The sequence below is a fragment of the Corapipo altera genome, unplaced genomic scaffold (genome assembly GCF_003945725.1).
Source record: "Corapipo altera isolate COAL_440 unplaced genomic scaffold, ASM394572v1 48b, whole genome shotgun sequence".
NCBI lineage: Eukaryota > Metazoa > Chordata > Aves > Passeriformes > Pipridae > Corapipo > Corapipo altera.
Window position 1 is genome coordinate 13,209,903 of NW_020884884.1, and position 16,493 is coordinate 13,226,395.

Sequence of the window (16,493 nt, forward strand, 5' to 3'; positions counted from 1 at the left end):
ATAGAGATAATCCTGTGCAGAATTCTGTGCTGTGTCCTTTGACTTCTTTACATTCTTCACAAGATATTTTACTTCTCTTGCAAATTTGAAATTCTAATCAACAGATGTTCAAACAGAACTGAAAAACATCTTGTAACTTAAGACTTGAAGATGCTGTAAAAATTCTCTACCAAAGACATATTATCTAACAAGGTATGTCTGAATCTATAAGCAGATTTCTGTGCAAGAACAAATCTGAACATCTCTTTCAAAGATGAACATATCTACAAGGTATCACACAGCACAGCCAAACCAGGCAGATTAGCCAGCAGAGGAGATTAGCTCATGCCGCCATACATGCTGCTGCAGCACTGTTGAGAATAACTGGACATCATTCTCTGAAAGTGTCTAGTAATCTCCAAAATTCCATTTATGCATCTCCCCCATCCCTTCAATTGGAAAAAAGAATTTAATATGTTGCAAATTATACTAACAATAAAGCTATTTTTAAAAAGTGTGGGAGGGAAATATTCTTTTTTTAAAGACATGAAAGAGGTAAGAAATAAATGGGAGAGTAGAACAAATAACTACCAAGATACAAAGCAAGATCCTAAAGGCTTGCACATAGAGTAACTCAGAAAACACTTGTTCTCTGGTTTTCATTATAATCCAGCTTGCTCCCCTAGTGTTCTGCAGATTGTGCAAAAAGAACATGCAGTAATGGAAGGATGTGAAAGAGCACTATTGTCCAGACAAGCAAAATGTCCAGTGCAGCTTACATGCACTGCTGTTTTGCAATATAAATATATTCTAGTTTGCTGATATCTTGTACAATTCTCCTTCTAGCATGTGCTCTGATTACCTCTTCTCTCTCTTCTCTGAGGAATGCTCTGCACTAGCATTGTCAGCTTGCATTTCACACCTCAAGGAAGGTTCAGTTTTACTGACATTTTCTATAAAACCAAACCCCACTAAGCTAAACAACAAACTTTTAGAAATAAGTGAGCTAAACACTTTCCCTTTCCCAGCTTTGCAAGTTGTCATGGACTTTGATTAAGTGCTAAAGGAGTTCAGAATAACTTGTTTGGGAATCTTGGTTGTCCTTCATTTCCAAGGGGAGTAAGCCACATTATGGTGAACCTTTTTAACCAGATAGATGTATTTATTAAAACTCCACAAAACATAGCTTCAGGCAGTCCTTTCTATCATTTCCAGTCCAAGATGATTAGGTGGGGAATATTAACCTCTAAGTGCTCAAAGTTAGAAGTCTCTATATATCAATGCATATTATCTTAAACATTGCTCTCAAGGCAGTTCAGTTCCACATTCCTTCACGAAGAGCACAGTTGCAAAAGATTCACAAAACATACAGCAGAGAGAACAGTACTTCTCCTATTAACTTATTTTTCTAACCATTTGCTATGATCACTGCAACTTACCTTTCAACATTTTCTTCTTTATATAGATCATTGATACTCCTGACTACCAAACTGATCAATAACTGAATCAGAGAGGAAAAGGAAAGAGGTGGCATAAGACACTTTAGAATGTTTTGTTTACTCTGCCAATCTGTCCCTGGAACTGGGTGTGAAACTTGGGACTTCCATCCTGCTCTTCAGTTAGTGATAATCTCAGGTTTCATGGTGGAAGCATGCAGCTCTGTGGTCTCTGATGCTACGTAAAATTTATCTGAGACTCAGGGTGCTCATGAGATGCTACAGATTCATTTTGTATTTCTACTGCTGGGTTTATGCTTGGGAGTAAAGAGGGGAACGAACATTTTTTTTCCCCTTCTTCCTCTATTTTTTTTGTCTGCCACAAAGAGGGTAAAGCAATACATATGCATTTACATTAGAAATAAAAAAAAAAAGCTATTTGTGAAAAGAACTGCCCAAGAAATGAATGGAAGAAATTGTATACAAAAGAGAGAGGACATAATCTTAATACTGTAACAGCCACTGGACAGGTATGGTTAAAGATTCTGCAAAAATTCCTTAGACTGCAAGGAAAAAACTGTATTTCCAAGTTTAGTCATGTAACCTGTGTTTCAAAGTGTCTTCTGTCTATTTTCTTTAAGACCATAAGCCTGGAAAGCTGCTTTAGGGAGCACACAAGAGATCCAGCTTTGCACTGTGGAGTCTCTGCAAACAAACTACATTTTATCCCAATTTGTGCTAATTTCAAATATACCTTCCTATTTATCTTACTACTTGCACAGAAAGCTGTCAAACTATTTTTTCTTACATTAAATGCAACATAAATTTTGAACAGAGAATTTATATCACTTGAAGACAGACCACACGCTGTTTTTTGGGGGGTTGTTTTTGAATCAACAATTCCTAAGGAGGTTCTACATAAGACACTACTCTATTCCTTAACTTTGGAACTAAGAACAAGAACTCAAAAGAAAGTTTCCTCCTGTTTCTTTAAAGACAGTGTATTTAGAGTGGGAAAAACTAAGATATGGCACTCTTCTAGACTCAAGTACTACTTTTGTTCTAGGAGATACTAACTCCACAGCTCTCCACATTAGAGAGCTTGTTCAGGAATAGAACTGAGGTTTTCAGATTATTTCTGAATTTCAAAGAATCTTCAAAGAATCAAAGTCATTTTGCTGTGGGTCAGGTCTGACTGAATACTGCAGGTCTCAGTCAGGATTGTATCTCAGTTATGTTATGTACTAGAAAAAAAATGGTGGTTAAAACTTTTGATTTGGACCAAATATTTTTCTTGCTGTACAGAACTCATGCACACATAAGTAAATACTTCTAAATCACAACTTCTTCACCCCACTACAGACTTGTGAGTTAAGGTCAGTATCTACTGGGGACACTTAACAGAGCAATTTAGGTTGATTACTCCCACGGATACACCATGCAATCCATACTCACTTCTAAACTGCTTAAACCTCAGCGGTCACTTAAACCTCAGCCTACACATTTCATCTGTAGGCTCCCCTTCCCATCTTATACACTGTCCTCAATTTCTCGTCTGAGTTGCAATCCACAGCAGCTGGGTACAAGCAGTACTTGTTACACCATAAGCTGACTCACCAGCTAAGAACAAATGCTGGGTTACTGCTCTTGTGAAATATCTACAGAACTGAGCTCTGATCCCGGTTCATCTATGGTAACAGATGCAACTTCCCAGAAATTAGCATTTTAATTTGTCATGTAATCTGTCAATATCACTGAAAGAAACATTTTTCACCAAAAGGCTCGTGCAATTTTTCAAGCATAAAGACAGAAAAAAATAGACAAAACAACCAAAACCAATTAGTGGTTAATTTAACAAAAGAATTTTTAAAGAAATTGCTCCCAAGAACTTACAGCATCAACAGAGATGCCAGACAGTGAACACCAATGACTGACTAACTTGAGGGAGATGAAAAGCTAGGGTCAAAATGAAAAGTTTACACTTTAGGTAGGTGAAAAGAGTTTCCTTTCTTGAGTAACTGTGTGATCTTGCAATCATGTATTAAAGTGGAATTAGTATCACTGCTTCATTTGTAAACACTCATTGCCACATTTCAGGACCAGGAACACACATATAATACTACACCTCCTATATCATTCCTAGTTTCACAAGGTTATATCCTGCAGGATGTGGAAGAATGAATACAAAGAACAGAATATACAGTAAAAAAGCAGAATTATGCCAAAAAGGCCTCCTAGTGTACAGGACTGGGCAGCTAATAAAGTGGAGGTAAAACACGTTAATAGGTAACACTATAGTAAATGCTAGTAGTACTGTAAAATTAGATTTTCCATAGGCTATAACAGCACATAAACATTTTTTTCCTGCACAGCTTATTTAGATTTGAGAAGTGTGAAATCTTAAACAACGTGTCCTGAGAAAGGGAGGGTGGATGACTGAGTCACCACAGCATCATGTTTAACACTTTCAAAAGAGCTACATGAGCATTAATACTTCTAGAATTCTCTACACCAAGCCCACCTGAGCTAATGCACCTCTCCCAGAAGCTGAGGATTTAATTAAAAGCTGAAGTGTACCCAGTAACTTAATTAAAATAGCAAGCAATACTGAGTGATTCAATAATGTACGTGTATAATTCTGTTTAGCCCAATGAAAATGCAAGACTTCTAATAAAGAACTGGAATGAATAATGAAAGGGTCTATACAACATACAGTACTTGTACTTTGTATTAATTCTAACAGCTCTCCTGGATCCTGCATGTATTTTGACTTCATCACATGCTGAATATGATTCCAGGTTTGACCTTCAGTATATTTCCTGAGCTGTACTATTTATGCCTTGGGTTTCAGTAGCTTTCTAGAGGTTGCACCATATTGATCTGACAACAGCTAGGCTTGCTGGCCAAATCACTGGAGAGAAGCAGCCCTGTTTCTTTTAAACCTAAATAACAGGTATTTTATGTCTTCATTCCCTATTTACACCTTATGTGCAGAGTCTCTTAGATTACACGTTCTGCTCCACGTGAGTCTTCTATTCCTGTAGCCTCTTGCAATCTATGTCAAGAGTTAATTCTTGTTCTAACCACAGGAAAATAGAGCTCCATTCAGAAGCCCTATTTATACCATAAAGAAAAACAAATGCTTAGAGCAATGTACACTTCCACTCTTTTTTTTTTTTTTTTTTTTGTTGTGGACTTAATATAACATTCCTTGCTCCTGCTTGTGCAGAATATGGCGGGACTCTCCAGTTGTGCACTAGCTGTGCATATACTTGCAAAAATTTCAGCCTCTCAGGAATGTTTGACAGCTGTGAACACCTCTCCGAGTAACCATTTTCATTTCAATACATATAAGATACAGTTAAATAAACATATTACTTAAAAAACTTACTGAATGCTCCTCAGTGAATATCCATAAATACAGTTTTTCAGCTCTTGAAACTTTCCTCCGAAGACAGACATATTTAATATTAAAAGGCCCTGACACAGACTAGTATTATTCTTTTTACTTTTGTGAAAACAGATGCACAGGAATCTTTATGCCATTTCCTTAGAATGTCCATCCAATTTCCTTAGAACATCCACAGCAAGCTATTAGCAAACCAGGTAGTCTCAGATCTCAGCACTTACCTTCTTATACCTGAATTATGTAATTTAGGACTACATGTGGCATTTTCCTTTAGCTAATATGTATTTATTTTGTAGGGGAAAAATACCCGAATTCCCGGAAAGAACCCTGACTTTTTAAGCAAATTCTGACAATTCCTTTATACATCTTTTTTCTTCTCCCAGTTCTTATGCAGCAATTGTTATGTTCTTTCCCCACTTCTTCCTGTGAACAATTTAGACTCTTCACCAACAAGATTCACTGGGCATCATTCCTCCATACCTAAGCCTTACTTCATGGTCAGTTGAACTAGCTGGTATTGTTCCTTCAGGATTTGTCAGATTATTACAGCATATTTTTGGGCCTTCTCTGTCTACCTCAAATATCAAGGACATTAGTAAAATCAGTACTTTGGTGCACAGCTATTTGTTAACATGTAGGCAAACACCTTTGATTTACTTTGAGGGGGACGTATCTTTCCTTTTGAGACCAGACTACTGCAGCCTCTGGCTGACCAGCAGAAGTTTTCTGTGTGCACAGTCCTGGTGAAGCTGTAAGAAATGCCTATGAGACTCTGGATAAATAAGAACACTGTAAAGAAAGAACTTTGATTAGAAAAGGTAGAGAGAGTACTTTAACCTTCAAAAATGTTTCCTTTAACATCTGGCAGATAGATGGCTATTATCTTCATTTTTCTGATAAGAAAAAACAACTCAAAGACTGAGCAAATGACTTCTCTAAAGGTGCTGAAAGAGATGAAATTAGAAATAAGGTAGTCCCAGATAGATTTTTATGTTCAAGTTCACTAGGCCACGCGTCACTTGTGCATACAAGGCAATTTAAAACTGTATCATCTTTTACTGTATATATACAGTTTGTTCTTCTGTAACCACAGTACAGGTGGGTAGGAAAGAAGATATAATATGGTACAGCAACAAAATGCTTATTTTTTACCTCACACTGTAGTTTCCATGCAAAAACCCCCTGAAGGTTATATACTGAAGGACATATCACATCAGTAGTGTCAAAATAAAACTGCTTTTTGTTTTGTTTTTAAAAGAAACAATTTGTTTATTGAAGGAGAATCTGGGGGCTTAAGAGACCAACTGACCCATTTAAATCACTGATTGGGACCACAGAAAGGTAATAGGTTCAGTATACATTACTAAATCAACACTGCCAAACCTTAGGTAGCAAGAAAGTGAAAGAAATAAAAATGAGCACATGCTATAAGAAACCCACATTAATTGAACAAGCTAGGGGAATATACTGGAGCATCTTCAAAAGATATTTCATGATTCCTAATTATAAGCAGAGCATGAACTCCATTTACACGTTTAAAATCGTGGACTGCTTTTCTAAAACATAGACGCTAAAGCACTTTGCTGGGTCCTACCCTTGGAACTCATGATGCACCAATCAGTCAGTTACTTTTAACTGTATAATTTCTAGTATTTTCAGAATACGTATTACTCAGAATGACCAACATTAGTTAACAGCTCCAATTCCCTATTACTTTAAATTAGTGCTTTGGAATAACATCTTCTCAAAATAAAGCAAAACAAAATAACCCTTCGAGTTAAAATTCAAACTTCAATGGATTTTTGGTTGTGGTGGGTTTTTTTTTAATACTTGCAGCAACATAAGCTAAGATGCTAGCCATTACTGATATGGCTGAAGCAAAAGTACTATTCTGGGAGCAAGTCTCTTAGAATACACAACAGAGGAGTTGAATATGGTACATCTTCAAGGCTAACAGTAAGACTGGCCAGAATTGTAGTACACAACCACTTACTAATAAGATTTGTTTTTCTTTCAATACTTCTTACTGAACTGGTTGACTCATAATCTCCAGAAGCAGTGTGTGTATTTCATTTTAATCAATGGAAGCACATCTGTTACACCAATACATAATCGCACCCTGAAGCCATTTTGGTTTATTCCAGATAAACCCTATCCATCTAGAAAGTGAATTTACCAGCACCATTACAAATTCTTCTCGACAGAAATAGATTCCATGGAAATGGAACCATGATTTAATATTTTACCAAGTTTTAAGAGAAACATTAGTCCAACATATGTTGGATGACTTTGTACAAAGATGTAGTGGCTTATCTACTGAAGTTTGTTTCTTTCTTCCTGTCTTTCTGAAGATTATTCTAAATTAACTGAGTAAATTAAATCATTCCAAAATTATTTTGGCACTATCCAAACAAGTGCCTCATCTCCTGTGTTTATGAACCAGCAGCTCTATTATACAATTTAAGAATCTGCAGCTGTTTTGCTTCCACTTTTTTGATAACTGAATCACAGTGAGCCTCGCTGCCAGTTATCTGTAAAACAGGTAAAGTCCCTGCTGTGTGGAACCATTTTGTTTCTGCTGGCTAACAGAAATGTTCAGTGCTTGACAGGAGTCTGTTCTTTTCTGCCTCTTACCCTCTGGTTAGCAGAAGATCAAAACAGAAGTAAACCAACAATAGTACCAAGAAAAGAATTTCAACAGGTTATTCAGATTTATACAGAATTAAATTAAAAACAAGGATGTGGAAAAATAAGCACAGTAACTAGGAAGGAAATTTATGCCCTTATTAAGGAGTAGTCTATGGCAGGCCTCAAAAATATGCTACACTCTCAATTCCAGGTGTTCAGCAGCACAAGGCAGCACTCTGGCTAACCAGCTAACTTAGACTCTTGTTTCCTGGCTCAAAGTTTTACTGCTGTGGAGGCCACTTGTGAGAAGCATCTCTTCAAATCGAAAAACAGACAAACATCAGTACTTGCCAACATCAAATTAAAACTGCAAAAAAACACATTTTGCCTTCACCCATGCCTGAGGTTAGTACTCGCTGCAGAGTCCCCCTCAAGAGCAGCAGCGAATACACAACTGTTAAGTCAATCTGCATTCTGGGAAATTGTAACTTGTTACAACACAACCCAGGCCAGGAAAACTCCAAGAAAATCTTTCCTCTCCACACAGGCAAGAAATACGGCTAACAACTGTTTGATCAGAATGAACCACAACTGAGCAATTATTTTTTAAATGTGATCAAACTGGAAGGTTTCAACATCTTCCCATTCTACTAAGCATCTACTCTGGCCAAAGAACACAAAACCCCCCAAGATTCCTATCTCAGAAGCACATAAACTAAAGGGCAACCTCCCTCAGTGGCACTCTACTGGAAGCTAAAGCTAGGCTAACTTTCCGGGCCCATTTTTCTCACCAGCCCACTGACTGCCAAGAAGTTCTGGACAGGTGGAACCTGCAGTACAGACATGCTCATTAGGATGTGGCCTACAAACAGTAAACAATTCTGCTGCAGAGCTGGCACACTATACTAATTTTTCTTTGACTGCTGACTAGAAGTGGATCTAACATGACAGATGTGAAATTCCTTTACTGATCATCTAGAATATCTTTGTATCTCCCATGCAATTCTAACAGAAAGACCACTGCAGACTTCTGTGTGTTGGCTTTACACAGCAAGTGGTACCAGAACCACTTTTTGCTGTAAAATACTAAGACTCTGCCATAAAATTAAGCTATGCTTTCTGTGCAAATAATTTCTCTGGATTAAAAGTTCACAGCTCAGTGTCTTTTAAAACTGTACACAACTTTATTTAATAGCAATGTACATCTGGTCAAGTGATTAAGAACAGGCCTAGCAATTTGCAAATTAACAACCTGCCTTTTTCCAAAATACATTTCCAGAACTCTGTGTCATATAGCTACTTTCACTCACAAATTCCCTGCCCCCAGTTTTGAAGCAAGTCTGTGGTAACAACCCCGGCTATCACCCCACTGAGACAACAACTTAATTTTCAGATCAAGGATCACAGGCAATTGATTTTGGACTGCTTACAGAAATACTGTAATGGAGTGCAACTTGAAGAACTAAATTCCTGCAATTCTTTGATGATAAAACTGCCTCTTACATCTAATATTAAATAAACACCTTATTTCAATACAATCATTATCCATCATAACACACTAAACTATTGAAAGGTCCATCCACCCCAAACTAGAGAACATTGCTGTCTGGAGAACATGCCTACTGTACTGTCACCTAGAAATGTTTCACAGGAAGCTGATTTTCTGCTAGTAGTGTTGATATAAAGGTTATCCAGTCAGAGGCACAAAATGAGAATTAATTTAAAAATTTCTCTTTTTCACTGAAGCTTGCAAAGTGCATCAGCAATTAACAATTCCTATCACTTCTCCCAGTTTGCTGTGTGAAAAGGCTCAGAACTCGTCTTACAAATTGCTCTTTTGAAGATCAAAGAGAAGCTGAATTTGTCTGTGTGTGCTTTGGATGAGTTTGTAATTTAATGGAACTTTCAGAGGAGGCTCGGCAGCACAGTCATTTGACAGCCCCAGGGTACAGGATTCAGGGGAACTCTGTGACTCTTCCCTTCTGAGTTCCTTCCTTAGCTTTAATTGGCACCTCATTAGAAATTAATGAAAATGACATCCTCTGTTCTTCCTGCTCCAGGCATAGTATGCTACAAAAAGGCCCATCACAATTCATAACACATTCAATTTATATAGCAATGGTTCTTAAGCATTATTTATGAGATGTGAATTTCATGTCAGCAGTTAATAACTTGAACAGAGCGGAAGAAGAATGAAAAAAGATCTTGAGAGTCTGCATGTATGAAAACAAACAAATCTTTCTATATCTGAAAAATGCTGTGTTTGAATTGCTGGAACTCCCTTCTCAGTAGTGAGTTGTTTTTCTTCACAGTAAAGCCCTGCAGCTCTGTCAAATCTGTCTAAAATTCCATGTACTGTCAAGGGAACGAGCTCAGCAGCATCACCTCTCTCTGGACAGGTCTTACAGGAGACAGTAAAGCCAATATAAGAGTCTCTCAAAAATCTCTGAATTGTTGTAAAGCAGCAGCCCACTCTCTCTGTTCCCTTTTCAAAAAAGCTGTCTCCCAGTTAGGTGGATCAAAATTTGCAAGTATGTCTACATTAAAACATTGTCCTGTATGTACACACTTTTCTTTCAACTATGTCTCACTAAAAATCTCACTGGAAGAGTTACCAGAACACATCATCAAAAAAGGAGATGATTTCCAGTACTTTTAACATTAGGACAAGAAGAGGTGTAACAGCAAACAATAAAATTGCTGTTCCGTGGCGTTAATTTGGATTTTAACAACAGTGTTTCAGATGCAGCTTTGGAGCATTTGTATGTGGTAAATCCTTTTTCTTTAAATCCAAGCAAACACATATATTTGCCATTCTGAAGATGATGTCTGTCTTTTCATTAATCCTGACCATCAGAATTTTTTTTAATGTTTGAAGTTGAGAGTTTTTTCCCCACATTTTTTTCCCATTGCTTCAGTTAAGGATTAAGATGACAAGAATTTAACAGCAGCGGTTCAAAGTGCAGATCAAACAATGTTCTACCTTGACCACTACTTTTGAAGAATGTATGTGCTTATTTTATACCAGTTGATTATATCTCACCACCTCCATGAACACGCATCATAACCTGTGCTTCATGTTTTGACAAAAAAGGATAACCCGATCACATATGGATCTAAGAAATATTTTAAATGAATGAGAATTTAACATATTTATTCTGTTCCATTTCCCATCACCTCCTCCCCAGGGTTTTTTATCTGTTTTGTCACTCATGACCTAAAGCAATCTAATTTTACAGATAGCAGGGCAAGTTGCTGAGAACGATTTCTAAGGCAGCATCTTTAAAAAATGACAACAGGCACGTGCTGATATCAACAGCCAGGTGATGTGAAGCTGAGATGACCTGTGTTGCTCAGTGGCAGAGTTTTGTTTGCTTCTTATTAATATGACTATTAAAAGTAAGTAGCACAGCGTATGCCTACATTCACATCATGAGAGCATTTCATTATAGATAACACACACTTACTGCATAGAGTGTTAATGAAACCTTATAACTGCACAGATAAACCAAAGATCTCTAGTTTTTTTTCAGCTCTGTTGTAAACATAGAAATAGACTCCTGCCTTCTACTTCTCTCATTAAATGTGTGGAATAGAAATGTTTGTAATACAAACTTTAAACTATATAGGATGTAATATACGAATGCAGATTTTAATTTCGTCACTTATTGCTGTGGGACCCAGAATTTTATTTCATGTTCATGTTTTATTTAGACATTTTATGAACTTTAACAGAAATATTTCCATAAAGCTATACGTATCCAGTAGAAACAATTTGAAGAATAATTCCTACAACATTTATATTGCAACAGTATTGAATTATGGAACCACTTCAAGAAAACCTGAGAGGAACCAATCAGATATATCTATAATCCAGTTTACAAGAAAAAAAAAGGCAGGTCTTATTTTATAATTTCAAAAACACTACAGATCAATAGAAGGACTTCTTGAGAGTTGCTTTGAACTTCATTGCTCTTACATAGCTCCAATATTGCAGAATGCAGGAAAGATTATTGATACAGCATAATGGCTAAGCAATCTTTTCTCCAATACTCCCCAAACCTTTTTTCTGTCTTGCTCCCAATATTAGGGAGGATTCTTCTATTTCAGTCAGGTACCTGTGAACAGCCTCAGTCATTCTAAACATGACAGGAGCAGAACAAGAGCAGAAACTCCTGCCTCTGTCATGCTGAGCAGGAAGAGTCATACCAAACTGTGTCATTGATAGCTCTGAATCTCTGCAGTTTGATAAAACTGTTACCAGATACTTCAAAGTATCCTGACACGATTTCCGTAACAAGAATTTCAACATTACAAGCTTTTGATTTCATGTTTGGTGGCATCGCAGATAAAGGATTGTAGGCAGTGCTCCAGTATCTGAAACAAGGCCTATCTCATGTCCAAAAGAGCACAACACAGCAGTAATCTCTACAGGTTGAAGACAGACAGATGCTGAAGAAGAGAACAAAATCTTTGCAGTTTTCTATTGCTTCTCTTCACTTGGTTTTGGGTTTTCAGTATTCAATAACTGGGTCTTTGTAAGTAGCTTACCCAACCCTTCCTCTTCACACTGGTGCTCAGGAGGACATGCCTTCTATCCAGAAAATGTTTTTAACACAATATTCTATATTTTACAGGAGCAATGTTAATTGCACTTATTGTCTATGCAAATCCTTTGGAAATTATCCCCCTGCTGAGACACAGTGGAGTAACTAAAACAAACTTCTCCAAATGTATCAATACAAGCATTGTCAGAGAGCACAATGCAAGCTTTCAACACATGATTATATGAAAAAATAATTAGCAGGTAAAACTACCACGTGCATCATCACTAGGTCTAATGAGCACATTTAAACCAGTTATGAACACAACTCATGAAGGAGAGAACATCTCTGGAATCTAGTCACATTAATTATTGTTTCAGAAAGATTATTTGCATTTAATATGAAACTGCAAATTAGATTTCTGCATGGGAATATCGTCCTCAATTCAATTGCCTGAACAGTGTCATCAACTTTGGTAAAGCCAAGCTAGATGATTTTAAGTGTATCGTGAACAACAAGTTTTCCCTCAGCAAGAACTAACATGAGAATGAAAATATTTTCAGTTAGAAGTTTTTAGGTTTAAGGTTTTTAATAATAATGTAACATGCAGAATGCAGATGCTGACCTATGTTCCTTTACACCCTGTAAAAACCTTCTGATCTTTTTATACTTCCTGATGTGTTTCTTCTCTTGTCAAGCGGCTGTGGTGCTCTCCCACCTTACAGAGATTTATGAAGCTAAAGTCATTAACATCGGAGATCTCTTGACACAAGGCAGTATATCAAGGCCAAAATTTTAAAGGGGAAATTAGACAGCAACTAATTATAACTTTTTGCTACCAGTGGAAGCTACAGGTTCTGTTTAAGGTATCTTTGAAAGACAAAAAAATGCAAGTGTTCTCTGTATTTCCACCTCTGATATGGATCTGAGCACAGTTGCACTAGAAAGCCAGACACTACTGACAAACAGTACTCACCACAGCGACATGATCCCAGTTCCTGCTGTACTAGTTCCAGTTTTGTTTGGCACTGGAAGCATCGACGTCTACTCTTCTGTTTGGATCGACTGGTTTCTTCAGGCCTGTCATTACTGTCATCCAGTAGCCGTGGCCGTTTCACAGGAGAAGCCTCACTCTCCGACTGTGAATCTGTTGTATTCACAACAAATATTTTAGGAAAAATATTAGAACTTCCTTGCTGAGGCATCCCTTTGGGCAGACTGAAGGTATATTGCTTTCAGTTGGGATCACCACCAAGCAGTGTGATTCTTCCCATCCTACTGCATACACACGTTTTCTTAACAACGAAAGTGAGCATCAAGTAAAGGACAAATTATCTTTGTTCCCTACAAGAACCCCTCCTGCTGTCAATACCAAATATAAAATGAAGTGATTAGCTTCCTTCCAGCCAAGGCTGGGTCATGTAGAGCACACACCATCCTAAACAATTGCAGTCTTCATCTGTCATCTCATTTAGTTTCTCCTGTGCGCCTTCTTCATTCTCCCCATACAAACTAACTGAAGGATGCTGCTGATGAAAAACAAGTGCACACAGGTTCAACCTATTTCCTCCCTGGGTAGAAGGGAGATTTTTAAGGCACAGCATGTAAAATATAACTCTTATGACTGAAGGCGGTACATGAAAGCACCATACTGTGCTTCCCTCTCTTTCCACATGGCTAACAATTTAAATGTAAATTAGTATACACTAACAATATAAACCCAAACTAAATAAGCATGATCTGTATATACCTCCTATAAATTCCAAATGCTTAGCAATTTTGAAAGAATTAGAATACTATTTGCATTAATAACTTTATAAATTCCAGATTATAAGAAAATAGTGTGTAGAAAGCCTTAAGAAGTTAGACGTTCAGGACAGTCTCACTTCAGGTAGTGCAGTGCCTCCTTCTGTTTGTTTGTGTTTGTTGTTTTGTTGTTGTTGGTTGGTTGGTTGTTTTTTTGTTTTTTTTTACAATGGAGAGTATCTTGACCAGGGTTCTAGAGTAGCACATGAAATGCACATTACTGACTGGAACATGGGATGCTCAAGCCTTGTTTTTATGGCATGTCAAAGGCAGAAGATTTCAGTGGATCTGCTGCTCTGCAATCCAAGTCAGGACAGGTTAGATAAGACATTTTCCCTCCCCAAACCTGTGCACAGCAGAATCAGTGCTGTGTTTCTTTGTAATAGGAACTGTAAACAAATTTAATTCCAACTATACTACAAATGATATAATTTTTTGTAGTGCTGCTGAAAGCCATTATTGCAATTGTTCAGCATTCTAGTGCAGGGTGGTGATCAAGGAAAAAAAATTAGTTCAGTTAAATCATTTTGAAAGGACATTAATCCAATAAATAACAGGGTAACTACATCTTTTTGGCAGGATGGTAACCTATTGAACATGTTTGTACCATTATTTTAAGATTCCAGTGCTTATGTCTACTTTGTGTAGCTGTCCTGGATCAGGCAGGAAAAGGTAACTGTCCGTATTCTTGTTATATCAGCTATATTACCTGATCCCCTGCTTCTCAACATCGTGACTTTCCTGGAGCAAACACCTTAAGGAAGTAAGACTAGAAATACCTGCTAGCTTCTCCCTTGGGTATGCTCTGTTAACTTTCCCTGGATACTCACATGCGATACAGACTAAGCCACATTTCCTACCTGTGTTTCAGCCCTTGTGTCACAGTGTTTTTCCAGTTGCTGGACTCCAATGTTACACCATTACAAATACACAATTTGCCTCACTGGAGCCTACTTTATTTCTGTCATATTGTTCTTAAGATATGCTGAAAATGTGCCTGGCTTCACAATAAGTACAAAGTCTCCGTATCTCACATTTCATAGTAGAGTGAACTGCTTTCTGCACAGTATACAGGTGATAAGTTTTTATTAAGTTGCAATGATTTTATCTGATATGTGTCTCAAGACAGATGCCTTTTTGAGTAGTGCCATAGATTAAAACTTACACCTCACAAAATACATATATTAGGTCTAAACTGACATTCAGTACATAACATACTCCACCTTTGCATACTGGGCTGTGCAGGAGCCTTGACAAGAAAAAGAAAATAGTGCATCATGAATTAATATAGTTACAGAACAACTAGTCCTGTCTTAAATCTCTGCAGAAGATGATCTGAGGGAAAGATCCTCTAAACAGACTGCCTGACACTCTGAACAGAGATCCTGTCTCATGCTCCAAGGCCAACAGTCCTATCACACAGACACTTGTTTTCAGAGTGCCTAGAAGACCAGGCTAGCCTTGAGTGAAGGATGCCCCCTTCAAAAGGCAGCTTGTGTACTCTAACCTGGATGACTCAAGTGTTCAATAAAAACATGTTCCAGCCACCTGGTTGCCAAAGATGGCAAACTACATGTCTTGTAGTTTATTGGAACGGTTACCTCCCACAACTTTCCTTCTGGAAACATACACCATTCTGGTAGTTCTCAGAAGCAAATCTGGCATTCTGAATTAAGCCGATGGAAACCATAGTGGTCTGCTTGTAACAAAATCCAAATAAGGGATTCATGGTATGAGTCAAATAGTGTCTACTCAGTTAATGAAACCATGTGCCTTAATGAGAAAAACAGCTACCCCAAGACAGGCTAGTAGTCCTACAAATTAAAATATTTAACTATACACTTCCTGTTAATTCATAATGGCTAACTGAATATTAGCATAAGTTGGTTAATATCACAGGAGTGAAAATTTAGCTATCTCATTTTTTAAAATGCGTATGTTTCTGCCATAAATTAAAACACTTTTAATACTGAGGTAAACTTAGCCTGACTCTCCTGGACTGCACCATGCCTTGAACACATGAGCCCCAGCTCATCCTCATTACAAACAAGATCAACAGCACAGGTGCTTACATCTTCTCATGGGCAAGTACAATGAGCAAGGAGAAAGCACAGATCAGAAATTTGGAACTTTTAGGCTCAGTCTAGTGTGCATTTCTTCCAGATCACGTTGCCTTCCACCATACTGACACAAGCAATACACAACACAAATCTTACAGCACCTGGAATCTTTCAACAATACAGTTCAGAGATCTGATAGCAAAAGGAAATTGCCATACACAGCCTTACTACCTGGACTGCAGCAGAAAAAACCCTCTATGAACAGGCTGAAGTGCTGAACTTCCCTGGATCAAGAGTAAATTCCCAGAGTGAACCTTTAAACAATCAAAAAGGGCTACAGAGAAGAGGATTCTCTCAGCCAGTGACTGACAGTGGCTTTCCTAAGAAGGATGGTTAGTGCAACAATAATTGCTTCTGCCTTTGCTTTTAAGAAACATTTTCCACATCCAGTCTGCATTTTAGCATTACACCTAAACCAACAAACACCCAGTCTAAGAGAAAAAAAGAATACTCTCCTTTTACCTGCAGATGTCAAAAATCATTAAACTTCTCTGCAAAAATGAAGAAAAACAATAAAGATGAGAGATCCCCAAATTTCACAAAGAAACTGCTCAGCAGAGTAACTGCCACG

At 37.5% G+C, this 16,493-nt stretch overlaps 1 protein-coding gene across 2 annotated transcripts in view; it reads right to left on the reverse strand.

Annotated features, from left to right (window-relative positions):
* ZFAND3 (zinc finger AN1-type containing 3) overlaps nt 1–16,493 on the reverse strand; it is a 136,758-nt gene that overhangs the window by 11,051 nt on the left and 109,214 nt on the right. For both annotated transcript variants that reach the window (XM_027641725.1, XM_027641726.1), the window contains exon 6: nt 12,973–13,143. In XM_027641725.1, coding sequence (XP_027497526.1) covers nt 12,973–13,143 — 171 coding nt within the window. The remainder of the gene's footprint in view (nt 1–12,972; nt 13,144–16,493) is intronic.